This window comes from Mauremys reevesii, linkage group 6 (assembly GCF_016161935.1).
Source record: "Mauremys reevesii isolate NIE-2019 linkage group 6, ASM1616193v1, whole genome shotgun sequence".
NCBI classification, from domain to species: domain Eukaryota; kingdom Metazoa; phylum Chordata; order Testudines; family Geoemydidae; genus Mauremys; species Mauremys reevesii.
The window spans coordinates 17,962,282-17,986,457 of NC_052628.1; the positions used below are offsets into that span (position 1 = coordinate 17,962,282).

At 40.1% G+C, this 24,176-nt stretch overlaps 1 protein-coding gene across 1 annotated transcript in view; it reads right to left on the reverse strand.

The window, feature by feature from the left end:
- Positions 1 to 7,154: 7,154 nt before the first annotated feature.
- MBD2 (methyl-CpG binding domain protein 2) overlaps positions 7,155 to 24,176 on the reverse strand; it is a 58,237-nt gene continuing 41,215 nt past the window's right edge. Inside the window, exons 4-7 of the mRNA XM_039544081.1 lie at positions 23,139 to 23,229; positions 22,086 to 22,263; positions 13,154 to 13,295; positions 7,155 to 7,634 (exon numbers count right to left, since the gene is read on the reverse strand). Coding sequence (XP_039400015.1) covers positions 13,166 to 13,295; positions 22,086 to 22,263; positions 23,139 to 23,229 — 399 coding nt within the window. The 3' untranslated portion in view covers positions 7,155 to 7,634; positions 13,154 to 13,165. The remainder of the gene's footprint in view (positions 7,635 to 13,153; positions 13,296 to 22,085; positions 22,264 to 23,138; positions 23,230 to 24,176) is intronic.

Sequence of the window (24,176 nt, forward strand, 5' to 3'; positions counted from 1 at the left end):
TTTCAAGTTCTTTAATTAAGGATTGTTGACTCCTTTAACAGTCATTGAGTCAATTTGTGATGGCACATTTTGTTACACAATTGCTTGTATGAAAAGCACATTCATGGCTTTTTAATTAACTACCCCAGAAATGACTTAAGTCAATTCTGCTCAGACTTTACAAAATCACCTTTAGGCTGAGACCATCTATAGAAAGTTCTGGTCCAAAAAGCATTTGTCAAAGTTATGACCAATCCAATAAAACTAAAAGGGGTGGTGAGAGGAATTACATGGAAATTCCAATTTCATCTTCACTACTGCAAGAAACATTATGAAGGTCATGTAAGTACTTGGATAGATGATAGGAAGAATATAGCAGGAAACAAGCTTATATTGGCAGTGGTACAAGATGACCTAATAGATCTTCCCAGCTCTAATTTCTACAATTACACAAGCTGCTGTAATTAGAAGGATCGTTGATGGAATATTTCAAATAATTACCTTTCCTTGCTAAGCGGTAAACTGTTTGTGAATCAGCAACTAAGTCTGTGGCCTTGTTGTTTATTCTTGAGCAATTTCTCTCTTGGGGGCTGTGAGGGGAAGCATTTATTGCTCAAATTATCTTATCACACAATTTGTGGCGAGTGAGCAAATCATGGAAGTGCTATTGTCTCACAAAAGAAGTACTGTAACTTCTACAAGAAGCCTGAACACCAGCAAAGTACTTCATAAAAGAAGCAAAGAGTCCTGTGGCACCTTATAGACTAACAGACGTTTTGGAGCATGAGCTTTCCAAAACGTCTGTTAGTTTATAAGGTGCCACAGGACTCTTTGCTGCTTTTACAGATCCAGACTAACACGGCTACCCCTCTGATACTTCATAAAAGAAGGTGATTTTCGTAACCAATGTATCATGCTGAAGATACAGCTTGTGCTTTCCTGTGCCACACACCACTCTCCTGTTATAAACATCCCAGACAAGCAACAACCATTAATGCCATACTTTGCCACTGAGTACTGGGAGAAAACAAGATACTCCTGTAAGGATATGTCTATACAGTAACTCCTCGCTTAATGTTGTAGTTATGTTCTTGAAAAAAATGCTACTTTAAGCAAAAAGATGTTAAGCGAATCCAATTTCCCCATAAGAATTAATGTAAATGGGGGGTGGGGGGTTAGGTTCCAGGGAAATTTTTTTTTGCCAATTTAATACTGTATACAGCAATGATGATTGTGAAGCTTGGTTGAGGTGGTGGAGTCAGAGGGAGGCTATTTCCCAGGGAATGCCTTCCTGCTAATGATGAACTAGCACTGGGCTGAGCCCTCAAAGGTTAACACATTGTTGTTAATGTAGCCTCACACTCTACAAGGCAGCAGGAATGGAGGGAGGGGAGACAGCATAGCAGAGAGAGACAGAGACACACACCGTGTGTGTGTGAGAGAGACGCATGTTGCCCCTTTAAGGACGCTGACACCACTCTAAGTACTCTGCCTTTTTAAATAGATCAGCAAGTTGAGACAGCAGCTGCTGCCAGCAAGCTCCCTCCGTCCTGAGTCCTGTCGTGTCCTGCCCTGCTCTGGGGAGATAGGTGCAGGAGCAGGGTGGGGAGGCAGGGCCGGCTCTAGGTTTTTTGCCACCCCAAGCAAAAAAAAAAAAAATTGGCTGCCCCTACCCCACCCCTGGGCTCTCTCCCCCCCACCCCCTGCCACTCCAGCCCTGGTCTCCCCACCACACACACCGTGCTCCCCCAGCTCTGGGCTCCCCCCTTCCTCCTCCCCCGTGCCCCCCACACACACACACCCTGCCACCCCAGCCCTGGGCTCTGCCCCCTCCACCCACACCCCCTGCCGCCCCAGCCCTGGGCTCTCTCCCACCCGCCCCAACCTGCACCCTTCCTTCTGCCCCAGCCCTGGGTCACTGGTAACTTGCTCCCAGGGCAGGTCATTCAGCAGGAATTTTGGATGTGCACAGAACACAGACAGGATTGGTTCCCACATGGTTACAGAACTGCAGTAAAGTGGAACAATTTTCAGCTTGTGTGATTGGAGGATATCTGGATGCATATTATAAGACTTTCCTACATAAATGAGGAAATGTTGAGGTGCCTTTATTATTCTTTTGTTCCACTCTTCATTTCTATGGGGAATTTGCCAATGCAATATCACTGTCTTCCTTTTAAACAAATAAAACTAAAAAAGAAGGCAATGGCTGTTGAAAATAGCAATTCCAGTCCTAAAAACCACTGGGAAACATTTCTTGCTCAATTTTATCCTACTTTTTCTACAACAAATTACAGTGGATCAGTATATTTGATTTGGGAGAAATGAAGTAACAGCTGCCCAAATTGAGCTTGAGCACTCCTGAATTTTGAGGTGTTCAAATCTGGAAGGCAGGTGCTAGATTCCCTTTCTGAATATTAGCTAAATCTGGAGAGGAAAAGTCAATTTCTGCTTCCATGGCTCAGAAGTGGAAATCCTCCTAAGCTGCCCAGGTCCAGAGCCTCCCCTCCCTTACTTTTCATTTTAAATTCTAGTGGAATCCACATACCTCCCTTGTGAGAGAGAGGGGCACTGTCCATTTAGTCCACCCAATTCCTTCTTTGGGGGCTGCAAGGTGAGGTCACATCCAGTCTGGGGATGTCTTCTGAAGGGGATATCTGGGCCAAAGCCTTCTACTCCTTGGGCACACTTGTTCCCCATTCACATTGCCTCCCCGCTCTAGCAGTGAGCTCTCCATTCACAGCAAGCTGCAGCATGAGGTTTCAGCTACCATACTCCCTTCCCCTCCTTTTCCTGTTGATAGTGGCCAAGAGAATTCTGGGAATTGTAGTTCTTTCCCTGCTCCAAGGCTGGCTCTATAGGCAGGGAGCTAACCAAGGAACTACAGCTCCCAGGGACCCCTGTTGGTTCCCAGCTCCCAGGGTGGATCCCTGCCAGCTGCCGCCCCTGCAAATGGGCTGCCCCAAGCAGCTGCTTGCTTTGCTGGTGCCTAGAGCCGCCCCTGGGGGGAGGGAGATACCCTGACATTAGCACCCTTCTCCCCATTCCCTTGCACAGCAAGCATGAGGTTCCCAGGAGGAGCTCCAAGGCAGAGGGCAGGAGCAGCACAAGGCGGTGGGGGGAGGAACAGCTGAACTACCCGGCAATTGATAGCCTGCTGGGCAGCTGCCGCACAGGAACTTAGAGGAGCTGAGGTTAGGCTGCTGGTCCACCCTGGTTCCAAGCTCCCACCAGCTAGCTGCAACGGGCTGCTCTTTCTGCAAGCAGTGGACAAAGCAAGCGGATGCCAAATGACGTTATAAGGGAGCACTGAGCAACTTTAAACAAGCATATTCTCTAACTGATCAGCAACATAACAAAGAAACGACGTTAACCGGGATGACTTTAAGTGAGGAGTTACTGTACTGAAGGCTTGACATGCTCCAGGTCAAATCCCCCTACAATCCTGTGATGGAACACACCTCTGTGTTCACACCCTACACATACATAACTGTAATAATCTTTGTATAAGGTATGCCTTGTGAGTAGGGCTGTCAAGTGATTAAAAAAATTAATCATGATTAATCGCACTGTTAAACAATAACTGAATACCATTTATTTAAATATTTTTGGATGTTTTCTACATTTTCAAATATATTGATTTCAATCACAACACAGAATACAAAGTGTACAGCACTCACTTTATATTTATTTTTATTACAAATATTTGTACTGCATAAAAAACAAAGAAATAGTATTTTTCAATTCACCTAATACAAGTACTGTATTTAATCGCTTTATCATGAAAGTTGAACTTACAAATGTAGAATTATGTACAAAAAAACAGCATTCAAAAATAAAACAATGTACAATTTTAGAGCCTACAGGTCCACTCAGTCCTACTCAGACAAACAAGTTTGTTTACATTTGCAGAAGATAATGCTGCCCACTTCTGACTTTCAGGTGACATTGTAAACAAGAACAGGCATTCTCATAGCACAGTTGTAGCTGGTGTCGCAAAATATTTACGTGCCAGATGTGCTAAAGATTCATATGTAAGTTCATGCTTCGACCACCATTCTAGGGGACACATGTCCATGCTGATGATGGGTTCTGCTCGATAACAATCCAAAGCAGTGCAGACCGACACATGTTCATTTTCATTATCTGAGTCAGATGCCACCAGCAAAATGCTGATTTTCTTTTTTGGTGCTTTGGGTTCTGTAGTATCCGCATCAGAGTGTTTCTCTTTTAAGACTTCTGAAAGCATGCTCTACACCTTATCCTTCTCAGACTTTGGAAGGCACTTCAGATTCTTAAACCTTGGGTCAAGTGCAGTAGCTATCGTTGGAAATCTCACATTGGTACCTTCTTTGCGTTTTGTCAAATCTGCTGTGAGTGTTCTTAAAATGAACACGTGCTGGGTCATCATCTGAGACTGCTATAAAATGAAATATGTGAGTAAAACAGAACAGGAGACATACAATTCTCCCCCGAGAAGTTCAGTCACAAATTTAATTAATGTATTTTTTTTAAATGAGTGTCATCAGCATGGAAACATGTTCTCTAGAATGGTGGCCAAAGCATGAAGGGGCATATGAATGGTTAGCATATCTGGCACGTAAATACCTTGCAAAGTTGGCTACAAAAGTACCACGCAAATCCCTATTCTCACTTTCTGATGACATTGTAAACAAGAAGTGGACAGCATTATCTCCTGTAAATGTAAATAAACTTGCTTGTCTTAGCGACTGGCTGAACAAGAAGTAGGACTGAGTGGACTTGTAGGCTCTGAAGTTTTACATTGTTTTGTTTTTGAGTGCAGTTATATAACAAAAAAAATCTACATTTGTAAGTTGCACTTTCACGACAGAGACTGCACTTCAGTAAAGTATGAAATGAATTGAAAAATAATTTTTTTATCATTTTTACAGTGCAAATATTTGTAATAAAGAATATACACTTTGATTTAAATTACAACACAGAATGAAATAATACATCGAAAATATTTAATAAATTTCAATTGGTATTCTATTGTTTAATAGTGCAATTAAAACTGCCATTAATCGCAATTAATTTTTTTAATCACAATTAATTTTTTTGAGTTAATTGTGTGAGTTAACTGCAATTAATCGACAGCCCTACTTGTGAGGTATCATTTAAAAACTCATAACTTGCTGATCAGTAATATTTTGGTAAAATGTGTGTAGCGGCTTTAGGCGCAAAGTTATAAATTTCCCCTGAATGATGTTAAAAAATATGTTCAGACTCATGTAGCACCAAACTGGTCAGGCAGACCTGACTTGAACAAAGGAGTGTATGCTTGTCTTAATTTGCATTTAAGCAGTAAACAGAGTCATCAAGCAGAAGGGGGAAGGGAGAAAACAAAGAAAGCTCACACTTGCGAAAAAGCCCACCAGGGAACAGCCTTCCTCTGGCAGACTGCCCGTCTCCTAGCTTTCGTCTGGAAATGCTTTTCAAAGAGGGACTAAAAGACTATTAAAAGGAGGGACAAACACCTGAAGACACCCTTCTTCTCTTTCCCTGTCCATCTCATTCTTTGCTCCTGAGAAGACAACAGAAGCAGCTGTTGGACTCTGGGGGGAGGAGTCCTGGACTGAAGAGTTTGGTCAGTAATACTTCTGGAAGAAACTTTGTTTGAATCTAATGTAGTTTGCTAAGTTAGCCCTAGAAAACATTTTATCTTTATTTTTGTAACCATTTCTGACTTTCATGCCTCATTACTTGTACTCACTTAAAAGCTCTCTCTTTGTAGTTAATGAACTTATTTTATTGTTTTTCTAATCCACTGTGTTTAAGTTAAAAGTCTGGATATTGCTCTACTTAAGGTAATAAGATGTTCTGTATATTTATTATCCCCTTAAAGGAAAAGTGGACTTAATATATTTGGACTGTCCAGGAGAGGGCTGGACAGTACAAGGCAAACATTTCTGGGGGGAAATCTGGGACTGGGAGTGTGTTGGGGTTACTATGCAGTATAACCAAGGCTGGTGAGCCAGGTGTGACTGGCAGGCTGCAGCTACGCAAACACCTCCAGGAGTGACCTGCATGCTGGATGCTGTTTGTGAGCAGTTTATGCTGGAGGCTACAGCAGCAAAGCATTGTAAGGCAACCCAGGTTGCAGAGCAGGGATGACACAGACCTCCACTGGTTTGGATTGCACCCCAATATGTCACACATCCACACACAAAGCCCTTGGACATGTGCTTTATGTATAAGCTATACTTCATGTTTTTGCCACTCACTTTGTAGTAAGGATGCAGCTAAAGTATAGGCCACTGAGCTCGTCTTTGGATAGTCCGCCAATGCTATTCCAAAATTCCCAGGGCCTGTAAGTTCCAGCCTTTCTGCCTATGAACTTTCTACTTGCCTCCCATATACAGGAACCTACCTGTGTCAGGGCCAGGATGTAGGCAGCCAGTCCAGTGGATAGTGTAGGGCAAAGATCCAGATCCCTAAGCCAGCCAGGTTTCAGAACAAGAAGGAGCTGAGGTCAAGGACCAAGAGTCGGGTACCAGGAATGAGGCCGGGTCAAGAAAGCAGGAGGTCAGGACAGGAGAGAGGAACCAGTATTGCTGGGTGAGCAGTCCAAAGCAGGGTGGAGCCCAGAGGTTTGGATGATTTCTTCTTCCTCCTTCTGGATTAACTAGGGGGAGTTGGCCAATTAGGAACTTTTGTGTTCCACCAATCAGGACCCAGACTTCTTCCTTTTGGATTAACTAGGTCTCCACCAGGCCCCCAGAAACTCAGTGGGATTGCTCATGTAAGACACTGCTGACCCCATGTGCTTTATCTTAAGTGTAAAGAGACACTAAGTAAAAGAACTCTCCCAGCTTGGCCAACAGGTGTGTGGCAGTTGCCAGCAGACAGCTATAAGGAAGCCAGGGAAGCGAGGAGGCAATTGATTCATTTTGACCGTCAAACAGTTCTGGTTTAGTCTGTTGTACTTTACCTATATTTCCTTTCAGGTGAAAATCCAGCAGCTGCTGCTAAATTCAGACAAATTTCCCACAGGCTCTGCTTTGGGCAACAAAAGCACATTTGGACATGTATGCCTTTCCCCAGCCTACCAATCTCAGCTGACAGAACAAGGAGGCAATAGGCCTTGAACCGGGAGCCAGGGACACAAGTTCGTTGCTTGCTCTACCCCATAACAGAACAATTTCCAGTCGCTCTGAATATAATCATTTATTTATCTTTACAGTGATGATGGAAGAATGTACAGGTGTTTTCACTCAACAGCAGTATAAAAATCTGTTTATATACACTGAGTCACAATAATCTTTAATTCTCCTGATCCATCCTTTTTCTCCTGATCCATCATTATTATAAACCACAGGAAAAACAAATATTAAGTACAGGCAATATAATTCCAGTAGGTTTGCAACCTAGTCTCAAAAGCTCAGCTTTAGTTTAAGGGTACTGTTTGATATTTTAAAAAAGACTATTTTAAGTCATAGGACACAAAATAAAGTTTGTTTTTCAAATAAGATATTTACATCAAAAATAGGAGTCTAAAAAGGCATTGGTTTTAATGCTATTAGAAAGCTATATAAATGTGCATGGGTCCATTTCTTCTTACAATGAAAGACCGAAGGAGAAAGTGCCTCTGTTTTCTTAGGAAATTCCTCCTGGGACAAAGTCAGTTAAAGTACCTGTGAGTTAGAGAGAGGGATAAATAAATCAAAAGTAAAAGTATTTCTTTGGAGAAATGATAGGTTGATCACAATTTAAATCAGAACAACTTAGCTGTGTTTCAGTCACATTTCGGGCACACATAAATAGTTGACAAAAGGCTAATAAATAATCAATGTTTTAATAAATGGTTAATCAACTGTTACAGTCCAACAGGTCAATAAGTTACTTATAACCACTTAAACTGATGTACTTATAACCATCTAACTTTACTCACATATGGAACACGTTTATAACATCTAATCCTTTATAAACTATTTATGAATATACTCTTAAATGTGACCTGCATTTCTATGGCATTTAGTTACATTGCTCCCTAACCTAATTTTTCATTTTTTTGATAAATAACTTCCATGTTTATATCTATTACATAATATATAAAAGTTAATCTCAATAACACATTTTCTTCCAGTTTAAAGTTTTTAAGCAACCAACCATATGCATAAACTGATCCCTTATTCAAAAATCCTACTCAAGTGTGCAGTTAAAATGGCTGTTAGAAGAAAACAGAATAGAAAGATAGCATGCTGGCTATGTATATATAACAAATCCATTTTTGATGGAACTACATAAAGGTCTATTATTAAGTTTAAATAAGTCAAATTTCTGCAGAATTAACTAATGAAAATAAGGATCATCACTATAAAACACAATAGGTCTATATTATAACCTCATTAATATCCATTTCAAAATAATTATTTGTTAGACAATAAAAATTTCATGCTACTGACCTATTTGTTTCTTGACTCTATAACTTTGAAGTTTCGCATATATAAAGATTGTAAAGTTCTTGCATTTGTCAACCCTCTCGAATATACATAATTAAGGTCTCATTACATGGAAAGTTATTAACAGCGACAACTGACAGGGACTGCAGATTCAATGGCAAATATCTGTACCCTGAGCTAGTTAGGAAGTTTTCAATGCATTGGAGAGCAGCAGGACAGCCACTAGTCTATTATGCAGACCAACCAGATAAGTGTCCCCTCACACAATCCATATCAAATTCATATTTATGTAGCACCAACATTGTGCTAGCTGCTCAAAATATTATAAGTAAATCATGTAAGAGTACACGCTACTGTTAAAACCTACAAGCTTTATAACGTTTGTACATAATTGTCCGCCTCTGTGCAAGCTTAGGGCAACACGCACACACACTCCACTGATGAGCGGGAGAGCTGTGAATGAAGGAGAACAGAATGTTGGCATCAAGATCTACCATGCAGATGTGAGCATGGTTCTAACGTTAACGATTTCCTCTCCCAGAACAACTCCATTCACTAGTCCTCAAATGGTTTACTAGATCACTGAAGTGGCTCAGTGCCTATGCCACACCCCATCTAGTTCACTTTAGATTTTAATAAATATGATCACTTCCTAAGCTACATGCTGGACTACTTGACAGCAGTCTCTCCTTTGGGTGGGCATGACTGTCAGTGTCTACATCAGCAAGCGTATTAATATGCCTCAACAACTTTTCTGACTAAACTCTATGAAATGAAACTGGCTGATTTTAAATTTCTCCAAATTGGAGGGCTCAGATCCAATGTGACCATCTCACACAAGACCACATTCTTTTAAGTTATTTTTTTGCTTACTTTTTAAGGAAAGCTCACATCTCAAAGTTTGGATTGCTTCCTGTACTCAAGATCCCATAGTGAATGAGTACCAACTTTCAGAATTCTAGCTCAATAGGAACATGGGAATTAGTTGTCATCCTTCTGGATAATTATTTCTAAAAGGGTTTAGCAAATACTTGTACAGATCAACTTAGTAACAACCTAGCATGTAAAGCAATAAATTCAAGCTATTCTGGATGAGAGAAATGGGAATGCTTCTCCTTTGGAAAAGAGAAGGAAGCTCTATTTTGGTATATGCTCTAGAGAAGAACATTTAGGGTGGATGGGACCATTTTGAGGAAAGAAGTGAACAGCAGAAACAAAGTTTCCATTCTTAAGTAGAGCAGGTATAACTTTCCTTCCATAGAGGGTTGCATGTGTTCACTGCAGATACAGTGTACAGCCTAGTAGGATTGCTCTAACTGAACTTATCTGCCAAGCGGAGAGCAGCGGGGTGGAGGGGAATATAGAGTCACTATAGGTTTGTCTACATTGCAGTTAAACACCTGTGGCTGCCTCGTGTCAGCTGACTTAGGATTTCATGGCTTGGGCTACAGAGCTGTTTACCTGGTGTACATGTTCGGGCTTGGGCTGCAGCCCAGGTTCTGGGACCGTTGGGACCCCCAAGCCTGAGACCAAACGTCTACACTGCAATTAAAAGGCCCAAGTCAGCTGATGCGGGCCAGCTGCAGGTGTTTAGCTGCAGATTTTTTTTAGGCCACATGTTTTGTGGGGATAGTGTGTCATTTCTATTAGACTGGATATGGAAAAGCTAATTCTCAAGATAGCTCTGAAAAGAGAGGGTCTAAATCTTGCCTGCTTGCTACACTTCTGAAAGCTCTTGAAAAGGCGCACAGCCCCTGAGCTACCCCACAACTACAGAGCCTCCAATGAACACAGGAGAAAAGAAGAGTTCACAGGCAGACAAGTATCTGAGTGCTTACAAAAATATTTATTAAATTTGTTAGAAGAGGTGATTTGAGTAGAACTAAGCAAAGGAGGAAAAGTATGGTCATAGTAATTCATTTAGATTGAACAAAAATAATTTCACACCTAGCCCATCTTTTCACCCTCCTGCCCCAAAAAATCAAAAGTGGAGCTTTATGTATTTTAGAAGTCAGTAACTTCACTCAGTACAAAGGACTAAATTTACTATTGTGCAATAGTAAGTGTTAGCGAAATCAAAAATGCACAAATATAAAATGGGGAATAACTGGCTAGGCAAAGTACTGCAAAGAATCTCAGGGTTATAACTGATCACAAACTGAACATGAGCCAACAGTGTAATGCAGTCACCAACAAGGCTAATAGCTCTCTGGGATGTATGTAAGACTTGGGAAGTAAGTGTTCCGTCTGCTTGGCACTGGTGAGGCCTCAGCTGGAGTACTGTATCCAGTTCTGGGTGCCACACTTGAGGAAAGATGTGGACAAACTGGAGAGAGTCCTGACGAGCTCAACAAAAGAGATAAAAGGTCTAGAAAATCTGACCTATGAGTAGGGCCCTACCAAATTCACAGTCCATTTTGGTCAATTTCACAGTCGTAGGATTTAAAAAATCATAAATTTAATGATTTCAACTATTTAAAGCTGAAATTTCATGGTGTCGTAATTGTAGGCCTCCTGATCCAAAAATAAGTTGTGGGGGGAGTCGCAAGTTTATTGTAGGGGAGGTTGCAGTGCTGCTACTCTTACTTCTACGCTGCTGCTGATGGCCTTCAGAGCTGGGCAGCTGAAAAGTGGCAACTGACTTCAGAGCTGGGATCCTGGCCAACAGCCGCTGCTCTCTGGCCACCCAGCTCTAAAGGCAGCACAGAAGTATAGGTGGCAATACCACAACCCCCCTAAAATAACCGTGCGACCCCCCCCCCCCCCGCAACTCCATTTTGGGTCAGGACCCCCAGTTTGAGAAATGCCGGTCTTCCTCATTAAATCTGTACAGTATAGGGTAAAAGCACACAAAAGACCAGATTTCACAGGGTGAGACCAGATTTCAAGGACTGTGATGTGTTTTTCATGGCTGTGAATTTGGTAGGGCCCTATCTATGAGGAATGACTAAAAAAAACTGGGCACGTTTAGTCTTGAGAAAAGTTGACTGAGTGGGTACCTGAGTTCTTCTTTTTCCCTTTATCCCATCATGTGGGGTTAGGTCCTCATACAAGCATCTGCCATCTTCACTTGTCCGAGGCAGCACTAAGGTCTACCTGCTTACCATCATCTTTGATGCAATCCATCCATTGCTTCCTTAGCTTTCCTGATAGCCTCTTTCCTACCACCCTCTCCTGCCACTTACCAGATCCTCTTCTTTCATCCTCTGTATGTGTCTGAACCAGCAAAGTTGTGCTTGCTGGATTTTGTCAGCCATATAACTGACATTGATTTCCTTCCTAAGGCTTTCATTTTAAAATCTGTCTCTTTGTATAACTCTTTTTATAGCATAGAGACATCTCATCTCAAAATATTTGCAGGCTTTGAACCTGCCATGGTTCTGTATCACATAGCATTGTGGGGCACATCATTGTTCTATATTATTAGGCTTTCAGTGGCATATGCTTGTCATAAACAACACCTGAGATGTTATTCCACGCCCTTCCAGCACTGCCCAGTCTGGACTGTATCTCAACGTTCAATGGCTGTCTTCCATAAACCAGTCACCGTGGTAGTTTAACTGGTTGGTCTGGTTTAACTGTCCTCCATAAATATTTACATCCACTTTCCCTGTACAGTCTCCTATTGACCCACATAATATCAGTCTTAATTATGTTCAATTTTATAACTATGCCTACTTAGTTGGTCATATCACTGGTTTACTTTTTCTCTAGGTCTTGTTTCCTCTAGGGGGACCTGATAACAGTCTTCAAACATGTATAAGCTGTTATAAAACAGACAGTGATCAATTATTCTCCATGTCTACTGAATATAGAACTAGAAGAAATCGGCTTAATCTGCAGCAAGGGAGATTTAGAAAATTTTCCCTAACATCTAACCTAACTATGAGGATATTTAAGATCTGGAATAGGTTACCAGGAGAGGTTATGGAATCCCTGTCATCTGAGATTTTTAAGAACAGGTTAGACAAACACCTGTCGGGGAGGATTTAGATATACTTGGTCCTGCCTCAGTACAGTGGGATGGTCTAGATGACCTCACAAGGTCCCTTCTCGACCTACATTTCTGTGATTCTATACATTATATACCATTGCTGAATGAAAGAATTAGAACCCTCTTGTCCTGTGGCATGGGAAGTTATTTTAGAAAAAACACTAAATACGTTTTTTAAAAAAGAAAAAAAAAACGGACTGGATGAAATGTAAACCCTTTGTAATTTTGCAAATTCTGTACATCAGATAATGGTTAAGGATAAATGAAATCCAAGGAGGAAGCAATTATGAACTCAAGCAATTTTCACCAAAAAAGATGGAGAAATCATTAATTTTTGTAGAATGTTCAAAAAAGTTGAAGCCTTAGATGTTAATGTTGCAGAATTTGACCACTGTTTTGCATCAATACCCACTTTCTATTCAAACAGACTATTCGCATGAGTAAGGGTTTTCAGGACTGGGCCAAAGAGTCATGTTTTCCTCTTTTACCAGTTGCACTGGTAGCCTGGACAGCATATTTCTAATATTCTGTGTTTTAGTATGCATGCAGAGGTAGCAATTTAGTATTTTGTCAGCCACAATGTATGTTCCTTGATACTTGTATGGGATGAAACAGGGCTCAACTTTTGAGTGAGATGTAAGTGCCCACTGGGTGACTCAGTGACAGTGTTAAGATGAACAGCTGTTAAGATCAACACTGCTAATAACTACTAAGTTTTCCTATCTCCTAGAAAAACCACCTGGAGTTCTGGCGTTACCTGATCCTTTTCTTATGCATCATCTCCATTGTCCATTTCCACATCCATATCTTTTGTTGTATCAGCAGCCCGCGACAAAATGTCTGCCATAAGTGCCTCCTCCAGTTTTTTACGCACCTGTTGCACCCGTTCTTCTTGCTTTCTGTTTCAAAAACAGAGCGACAAACATTTGAAACAATAGCAATCCTGTGTGTATATTAACATAGGACTATAACATTTGCCTCGCCTTCACTCATAAGAAAAGGTTTTACTAGGGTATTTAGTCTAAACAGAAACACCTTAAAGTTGAAGTAATGAATCCTACTACAAAACTGACTTTCACAGCACCAGGTAAAAGGATTTTTTGGATTTTTTTTTTTTTGTGTACTGTAAATATTCAGCCACCAATTTAGCTCTCACAGACCCATAACCCACTCAAAAACATACATAACTGCATAAGTTCTCAGAGCTCATCAGTTGTGGCTCAAAAATACACAACCTACTTTATCACAATATGGAACAGAGGAAAGAACTATAAGTGCTCTGCCAGACTACATTATTTTTTCTGAGCTTTTACCAGTATATATAAATTCTTCCACAGCAAGTGTAAAAGAGCACTTTCCAAGTATTTGTTTCTAAAGTAGATGTTAAAAGCACTACAGAAATCATGTTTTCTGAGATGACAGTTCAAACTTTTAGTCCACAAATATGAACTCTACTTAAGGGTACGTCCATACTACCCGCCCGGATCGACGGGTAGCCATCGACTTCTCGGAGTTCGATATATCGTGTCTCATCTAGACGCGATATATCGAACTCCGAACGCGCTCCCGTCGACTCCGGAACTCCACCACCGCGAACGGCGAACTCAAAAACATCGCGAATGGCGGTGGCGGAGTCGACGGGGGAGCCGCGGACTTCGATCCTGCGCCGTGAGGACGGGTAAGTACTTTGAACTAAGGTACTTTGAGTTCAGCTACGCTATTCGCATAGCTGAACTTGCGTACCTTAGTTCGAACTCCCCCCCACCAGTGTAGACCAGGCCTTAGAGAGTTATAGTTTGATGGGAAAATTCCTCTAGGTTCTAAATGTCACTCCACACCTGAGAACATTTTTTAAATGGCCACTAGTTTACTAAACCCCATAAAATATATTTTATTATCCATCTAACTTGTTCTGAGCAAAAGTTAAAAGGGAATCAACATAATTAAGACTCAAAATCTACGTTTTGCAGGTGTTAAGAGGATTTTATAAAACCCAATTTAAACAAATAGTTACTGGAGTTTTAAATTTAGAGGAAAGTGAGTTAATATTCAAACATTCCCCTGACAGGTCATGAATCTAATCACCACAGCTGGAAACGATAAAGTGAAAAACACTTACAATTGACTGGTTTTGTTTAATTATTCAACCTGAGTATAATGTAACAAAACGGTACAGTGACTTTTTTAAATTTTATATTATCAGAACTGAATACACTAAACAGGAAAGATTTTAAAGGTATAGTTTTTATCTGGATATTGTCTCTAATCAAAACTATTTCAAGTTCTATTCTGACTTCAGATAAAAATGCTAGTTCAAAACGCACTTTGATGCTACAGAAGAAGCTGCTAAACAGACAGCTGTGTTAATTTCAGTTTCATTTAAGAAAACAAGCCACCAATACACAGACAACTTACATCTATTAAAAATAAGTATTTTAAAACAACTTGAATGAAATTCTGTCCTGTGCCTTGTAGAGTTTTGCAAATTTTAAGAGAATGTTACAAAAACCAATTTAAACAGATCTCTTAGAGCCACAGCATAGAACTCTTAGCCCGGGGGAGGGTGACCAGGGGCGGCTCCAGGCCCCAGCACGCCAAGTGCGTGGTTGGGGCGGCATGCTGCGGGGGGCGCTCTGGCGGGAGGGCGGCAGGCGGCTCCGGTGGACCTCCCGCAGGCCACCAGAGCCGCAGGACCAGCGACCAGCAGAGCGCCTCCCGTGGCGTGCCGCCGTGCTTGGGGCGGCGAAATGGCTAGAGCCGCCACTGAGGGTGACAGTCAAGTGTCTACCCCTCTTGATCCTGGGCTGTTCCTGGAGGCTGGAGGAGTCCCCAGCGTAAATTAGACAGTCCTGGGTGTCTAAGTTACAAAAACTTCCCTATATTGCCCTATGGGCTTCAGTGCTGCAGCCCCACCCCTAGCATACCCCTTCTGGACTCAGCCCCACCATCAGTCCTGAGGAGTTACTCAAAAGGCAGTCTTTTGTCTGTCTTCTGCAGTGCCTGAACCAAGGGATTCTTTCCCTGGATAGATATGGGGCTTTTAAGACCCTTTATGCTGCTCTGGCCCAGGCATGGAGATCTTACTCTGCATTAACCTAGGTAATTTATTAAGGCACAATCTGCATATGGATACAATGTTAGAAAAGTTTAAGATGCAATAAGCTTCATTTCACGTTTTATGTCAAGTTCACACTGTAGGTAAAAGAAGGTCTTGTTAAAACTTGATTCAATATCTTTCTGCTCAGCACGTCACATTAGGTTGGACTTTAGCAGTTGGGTACAGTAACAATGCTAATTAATATGATTTATTTTTACGCAAAGTTCAGGCAACATGAACTAGCTCTCCAAAGTATAGGTCAGGAAATTCAAGAGATACCGCCCAGTCAGTCAATGGACCTAAAATTTTTCTCTTACACTAATTTTACATTGGTGTAGTTCCATTTCCTTCAGATTTTCACTGATATAAATCAGAGCCGAATGAGAGTCCAGGGCATGTCCAGATCCTCTGATAATGGCACCCTATGCCCTATAATCACAGCCATACTTAGGAAGTATTCTCACTTGAGTAGTTCTGATCACTGAAGACTGTATTTTTCTCTACTTTCTCCCCACATTTTCCAGTTAAAATTTCTTCTGTGAAAAATTTTCATTTTCCCATGGGAACTTTTGAACAGATTCAAAACAAGAATTTTAATTTCAAACTGACACTAAAATCCAAATGTCATTTTGTTTTGTTTTTTTCAAATTGAAAATGACATTTTAAGTCAAAATGAAAGAAATTTCTTATTTAAATTCCAAAGTGTTTCTCTGAAACAAAAAATTTCTTTTTGAAGTTTCCCCACAAGAAAACTGTAATTCTGCATCACAACTGACGTTTTTCTGTGAAAACTTTCAGTTTTGACAAGATCATATTTTTCAGCAGGAAAGCATTTGCACAAAAAATGTATACCTAAATCACTGGAGCTTGTCAAAGGTAGAAGCCAATCTGGACCATAAGAAATGTGTGTTAGATGGATATAAGAGGATCCAGTGCCTTCGTTTCCATTTGCGGTGGCAGCAAAGATACTAAGAAATCTGCCTCAAGCAAACATGGAAGCAGGAGACCTGTGAGGATGTCACTGGAGCTGCTCAGCTGAACAGATGCAATCCCTAGCACTCCCCAAAGTACGTCCCCTCTCTTCCACAGGGAGTAAGAGCAGAACAAAACAAAGCAGCAGAGGTCAGTAGAAAAGCAGAGGCAACACTGTCAGTAGAAAAGCAGAGGCAACACTGTCTTTTTACCCTAATTTTCATAATTCTCTCCAGCATCTTGACTCAGGCCTGGTCTACACATAAAAATTAGGTCAGCATATCCCTGAGCGCCATAGCTATGCCTACGTATCCCCTGGTGTAGATACAGCTAGTAGACAGAAGACTCCCACCACTGGGAAAGGTGGGTTACCTACAGTGATGGAAAAATCCCTTCCATTGCTGTAGGTAGTGCCTATACTAGGGCACAACAGTGGCCATAACTGTGCTGCTGTAGCACCCATAGACATGGCCAGCCTGAGAGTTGATTACTCACACGTAAGACCCGGTGTAAGTCATGATTTCAGAGTGCATGGAAATTGTGAAAATACCCAAAAAACGTGATTTTTCAATATTCTCTAAAGATGAAAATGTATATAATAGAATGTATTTCATACAAAAAAAATCACCTTAGCAAACTGTCCAGCCTGTACACCATAGAGTGCTGTACACATGTGTAGCATAGAGAGTTGTATTGTGAATAGATTGAAATGCAATCTAGGTGGGAAACACAAACAAGAAAATGGATGTCTCTAAAAGGCTAAAAAGGTGTCTGCACAGATCATGTGAAGCAGTATCAACCAAGAGTTTTATACACTGATGCAGGTCAGCTCTTCTGTACCTATTGTAGATGACTACCAAAAAGTGTCTTGACAGGCATTTGCCAAAAGAGAAAGGCAGAAACCCAAAGTGAAGCTTTACTTGGGAAGAAAAAAAAAATTGGGATTTTCTTGTTTCAAAATTCCACTGAAAACCCAGAAACATGTAGCTCCCTAATTTGACTAACAGAGGTGTTTATTTGCACAAATATCCCTCTTAAAAACTGGATAACCAAAACCTATGGGAATTCTTCAGACAGAATGTAGAAAATGATGGAGCAATTCCTTCATCAGCTCAGATGCGACCTAAAGTGTCACAAGCAGGAGATTATGGTGAAGCAGTCAGTCTAGATGCTTGTCCATGGTCACTGACCTATCAGTTGTGTTACATATTTTATTTGTTTTGCAAGGTATAAATGGTGAATACACATCTGACTTGGAACTGAAAGCTGTCCTCGCTGATCCAATTTACCTACAGTCTGTTAATTACAACATCATTGCATAAACTATTGCAAGTGCTTGAATACCTTTGAGGTGGATTTCGATGGTATCAGTGCATTTATCTCTGATAACGCATCCTATGATCAACTGCTTCAGAGATTAATGCCTAACTCAGTTCATCTTACCTGTAATGCTAGTGATATCTGGAGGCCCAATTTACTAGATGTTGACAAGCTAATAGGCAACAATCAAAAAGGTTTTTAAAGATTGTCTGAGCAGAAAATTGTGTTTTAAAGAGCAATGTGCAAATCACAGTCCAAGATATGGGTTCAAATCTTCCTATAAAATTGCCCCCAACCCAGGTAAGTGAAGATGGGGAAGCTGGTATGCTGCTACTGAACACGGTGCACAGTACATTACTTTTTACTTCAGTTTTGTGGAGGAGCAAATGAAAATTACACCAAACACAGAAGTGTTAATGGAGCTGAAACGTCTGTTGAACCATTCAGAAAAGTTACAGATTCAACTTGACTTACTCGCAAGGAATGGCAAAGAGCTTGTTGATTTAATCAAATAGTTTGAAAGCCATGAGAGTTGTGTTCATCAATTATACAATAAAGTTGCTGACTTAACACACATCAAGCACTTACAGGTGAGCAACACAGCAGCAACACAGGGATTCAAAACCAATTTATTAAAACTTTTATGGAAATTGCCAACTTACCAAAGTTAGTTAGCTTTTTCTTAAAGATCAGTACTTTGTATAGATGGAAAAGCAAAACAGCAATGCAAAAGTGCCCTCTGCTGGTGATTATATGAAATATTAATTACACATAAGCAGCTTGTAATTATTCATAATTAAACCTCTCTTTCACCAGGAAGAAAAAGTAAAAACCCTGACTCAAGGTTACTTGACATTCTTGCTGCAAGTTTCCTAGTCAAGTTGAAAAATGTTTAGTCCTGAATACTAAATGTTAGATAACTACTTTGAAATGCTTTTGTAAGTGATACTTTATGTTTTTAATTTAAGGATTTTGGATTGAGTTTCGAATATGGCTGCATTTCTCTCTTTGGATCAAATAAAATGTAAGGTTGCCTGTTATTAAATAAATACCTTTCCCAGTTTCAATGAATTCGTCTTTTTTTAAAAAAGAAGAAAGAACTAGAGTACAGGTTAGAGGCAAAATACTGGCTCTACTGAAGTCAAAGGGAGTTTTGCCATTGACTTCAATGGAGCAAGAATTTCACCCTAGGAGCTTTTGTGGAGCAAGATAGGACATATGGGTCACTGAACATATGTTCTGGTGGCTATTTTTCTTAGCTAGAACCACACAACACTGCTACTTGTATATGTTTGTTGTGGGCAGAGGAGGTAGGAAAGTATTACACTGAAGAATATAAACTGTAAGAATGTGAATGGCTGGGGGAATATGAAGAAGCCAAACCTTTTAAAAATCAAATTACAATTAAGTTATATTAGTTTTAACTGTAGCAAATATGCTACAGCAAGAAACCATGTCACGCCTAAATAACAGAGCAATCCAAGATCAACAGTTTCAAACTCTGAACATACTTTAAATAGATTGTACAAGAAAACAAAACCATCAACTATCTAGCTTTTTATACAATGGGCCTAGCATGACTTTTACATTTATACACTTTATTCTATAGATCAGGGGTCAGCAACTTTTCAGAAGTGGTGTGCCGAGTCTTCATTTAGTCACTCTAATTTAAGGTTTCGTGTGCCAGTAATACATTTTAACGTTTTTAGAAGGGCTCTTTCTATAAGTCTTTAATGTATAACTAAACTATTGTTGTATGTAAAGTAAATAAGGCTTTTAAAATGTTTAAGAAGCTTCATTTACAATTAAATTAAAACGCAGAGCCCCCCGGACGGGTGGCCAGGACCCGGGCAGCGTGAGTGCCACTGAAAATCAGCTTGTGTGCCACCTTTGGCACGCGTGCCATAGGTTGCCTACCCCTGCTATAGATACAGAGGAGAACACAAAATAAAGTGTTCTTTTAGGCAAACGTTGGTCCAAATACCTGTACATGACCACTGTACAGTGTTCTTTGAACTTCCTCTATGATTTCCCCCCTCACTTTTTCCATACTGCGAAGGCCAATACAGTTTCATTTGATTTACTTTCTTGTTTATGTACCAGCACTGCTGTATCTGTTCTGTCAGCAAAAATGTACACAGCTCTAGAAATAGCAGTTAGTGGCTGTTATAGCAGAAGCACAAAAGATGTCCCACAAAATTAGTGCCTTTTCATTTGAGACCAGTTTTTGATTTACAACCCTCACCCCATCCCAAACACACAAAACAGTATATTCTTCATCCTAACATACAATAAGGATGGATATTCCACCTCTACACAAGTGTTTACAATTTTTGTAGGCTTTAATAACTGGTAAGTAGCCTCTAATAAATTTGTAATGGTGGTAATTATCCTAATAAAGAGTTACCCAAGGCTCAAATTGGCAATAATTTTACTCTTTAGAAGTAGCTGTTATGCTCTGTCTGCAAAATTCATTGCCATTACTTGCCTCTGATCAGGTGTGAGCAAAGCTTTTTCTCTCAATCCCTTAAGTTTTCAATGCAATTTTATGTTTTTTAGAATTATTACCTTTTTTGCAGTGTTATAACAGAGAGGCTATAATAGGATGCTACCTTTTACACTGTTTTAGTTTCTTACATGGTCTTTGTGTGAAGTTTGTTTTTCATTTCTGACAGTAATAAAGTTTAAAGTTAAAATAATCCTACACAAATGGGCAGGAAAGCATTCTGTGCTTGGTAGTGAACAGTCAAAAAGGACACTGTTGAGATAGAAGTAATTTCAATTACTACACTGGCCACTGCCCCTGAATCCTCATTGCTAATTGTTGTGATTTTATAATTTTGTTCTACGAAGTGTATCTTCTCCTTTGTTAAGTTAAAAAAAAACAAACACCTCACACACGGACAGTACAGGAAAAGCTGCCATACTATGAATAAAATGCTGTCAAATGTGACAAGTAAACAGAAAAAATTCTTCTCCCAGTCCTTCAGTTTTACTGTTACGATTAATACCTAAAATCATACTATAACAAAACAGGTAAAATATTTTCAGATAGAAGTCTTATTTTTTAAGCTGATATTCCTTAAAGGGTAAAAAAAAAAAAAAAAAAAAAAATCATGGGCTAGAGCTCTGGACCCTGGACTGGAAGTCAGGAACTCCAGTTCCCCATGCTGGCTTTGAAACCAGCTCCCTGGGAGGACTTCAGCATGTCATTTTGTCTCTCTAACTCAGCACACCCCTCAGCCCACGCCGCTTCCCACAGCCCCCATTGGCCTGGAATGGTGAACCGCAGCCAGTGGGAGCTGTGATCAGCTGAACCTGCAGACACTGCAGGTAAACAAACCATCCCAGCCCGCCAGCGGATTTCCCTGGCAGGCCGCGTGCCAAAGGTTGCCGATCCCTGCTATAGAACAAAGGCAATGACATCACATTCAGATTATATGAACGTAATATTTGTTCTCTGTTTTGGAAATTAAAAGCATGGCAGTGAATAGAATAATTAATCATGAATGAATCATTCCTAAAAAAAAAATCAGTTTTATACTACCCTACTCAACACTATTCAGGAGACTTCTTAACTGATGGAAGAAATGTTCAGCATTCCAGAAGTTGAAATGCTTAAAGTGGTTAGAGCACAAAACTGGGAGCCAAAACTCTTGGATTTGATTCCCAGCTCTGTCAATTAGAAAAACTGGAGTGCAAGGCAACAAGGTGAAGAGCTTGCCAACAAAAGGATCCAGACTCCAGCTTTTCCAGTCCTGCCTAGTTTATATATTGCAAAAAGCTAAATGGTGGCTAAAATAGAGCTCAGATCATGAGTGGCTCAAAAACCATATAGAAAAATGGGTATTCATGTTTTACAAACAAATTTATCAACGAAAATCTAACCAAGGTACTTATTTGGGGCCCCCATTTCCATGGTATCTGAATGCCTCATTCTTTTCAGGTAGGGAAGTGCTATTATCCCCACTTAACAGATGGGGAACTGACAAAATGACTTGTCCAAGGTCACAGAGGAAGTCTGTGGCAGAGTAGGGATTTGAACCCAGGTCTGCCAAGGCTCAGGCTAGCACTCTAGCCATTAGAGCGTTTTTCTTGATTCTGTTAAATGCAAATATATTTAGGCAACAACCAGTTTATTCTGTAGTTTAACAGATACACCTAACAGGTTCAAATGGGGAAATACATGATTCTGTTTAATGTTTTGGAATATGCTCTGTTTTTTCATTAGATATGAAGAGCAAGCTCAGTATACAAAAATTTACATTTTACTGAAAATTTCGTGTCTCAATTCCCTTACCTAATGTCCTCATCCGTAACAATGAATGCTTTGCAAAGGGGCTGAGATGTATTGAGCCACACTGCTGGGTTCTTTTCCACTGCAGCAGAGAGTTGCCCTGTTATAGGTGCAGAACTGGTGTGCAAAGCACTGGCAACAGCAGATAAGAGGGTCTCATCATTGTTGCCTGGGCCAACTCCTAAAATGTAAATGACAACACAATTAATTTATTTAACCAGATGGCTATACAAGGTACACAAGGCTGTCTGCCATTTAAAGTCATAAATTTCTCCTGTTTGCAAGACAACTATGTATAATATGTCATCCAGATGTATGAGCATACACTTTAAGACCACATATTTAATGGCAATACTGACTATGAAATACAAATGACATTTTAACAAATGACTTTGAAATCATTTTAATGTAATTTTAATATACAGTAAAAAAAACTGAAATATCTACTATATTTGCTATTTGTAAAGTGCTAACTTACAAATTGGCTACAGTTTACTCAAAGAAGGTCAACCAATTTAATGATGTGGGTTCCTTCTTCAGCAATTATCTTGTCTTCAAGTACACTTATTAATGTAACATTTGGTCTTGAAATACAATTTCTCTTTGTAGCTTTTAACATTAATCTATACTGGTATCTCAATTCTCTTTACTTCAGTGCCACAAGGAACGAAGCCAATGCTGGCAAGTAGTAGTGAAGTCTTTCACAACTCTTCCAAATTCCTATAGATGTCTCCAATGTGGTAGAATAAACAGTTACTAACTGTGACCTATAACGTACTGAATTTCACATCAGTTGCACTTGTGCCAAGAAAAGAGTACAACTCTGAAATGTTCTTTATATTAGTTAAGTTAGTAACTCGATAAAAGAGAAAACTCTTTTGAGGAGACAAGTGTTTCTGCCAGCAAGCACATGTCAAGATCTGAGGGCTACTAAAGTAAATCAAAGTCGGAGATACATACTGTAAACAGCTTAAGAATATTTGAAAAGCTAACATGATCATTTTTTTATACATTCTGCTTCCTAGGCATAGTGTAGTTACTAAAGGCATACAGTACCTTGAAGACCTTTAGGTAGCTCCATGGATTTTATAATTTGTTCACTTACATCAGATGCACTTAGGCCTTGTAGCCTCTTCTCCCAGAAAAGCTGAAAGATGGAAAGTGAGATTGCTTGTTAGCCAAGAAAAATATACTTGGAAGCATAGCACAAACAGAATCATGCTTATATTAGCACAGAGTTTATTCACAATAAAAACACATAGGACACTTAAACAAGGAAAGTGATAACTGGTGGCCTACAACTGCACCCTATTAAATAAAAAGGAGTAATATCATTTTTAATATCCACACGACTTACTACATAAAGACTGGGGCATGATTATTCTTCCACTGATAGGAGCTTTGTCACTGACTTTCATGGCAGTGGGATCAAACCCTTAGTATTTTCTAATTTAAAAAGTTATCTGAAATATAATTCAAATGAAGTCCACTTTCTCTACCTCTGCCACCTGTTTGTCAGGTAAAAAAAAATGGATTAGTGGCCTGAGATACTCCTACAGAAGGGTACAGATTCCTTCTTTCTACTTCTATCGACCAGTGTTATGCCTTTTACGATACATCTACATTGTGTTTTAAAATCTGCGGTACCGAGTCTCAGAGCCCAGGTGTAGAGACTCAGGCTCACAGAGCTCGCACTAAAAACAGCAGGATGGATGTTGAGGCTTAGGTTGGAGCTTGGGTTCTGAAGCCCACCCCCTGCTTAAGCTTCAGAGCCCACATTCCAGTAAAGTCTACACTGCTATTTTTAGCACCATAGCACAAGCCCAAGACTGTAGACCCAGGCTTTTAGTCTCGCTGCTGAGAGTTTGTAAAACACAGCATACACATTCTCTTAGGCTCCTCCTGCCAGTACTTCTGAGTTCTTAATACAATACCAAACCAGCCATATTAGTGAAGTTCATTAAAAAAAAACCTAAAAATTCCCCCAAAATTGGCTAGAGGCAACATGTCCACTCACTGTGGTCTTCTTAGTTCATGCATGTATGAGTAGCCTACACTCCAGTTACGATAGAGCACCGCACAATTGGACATATA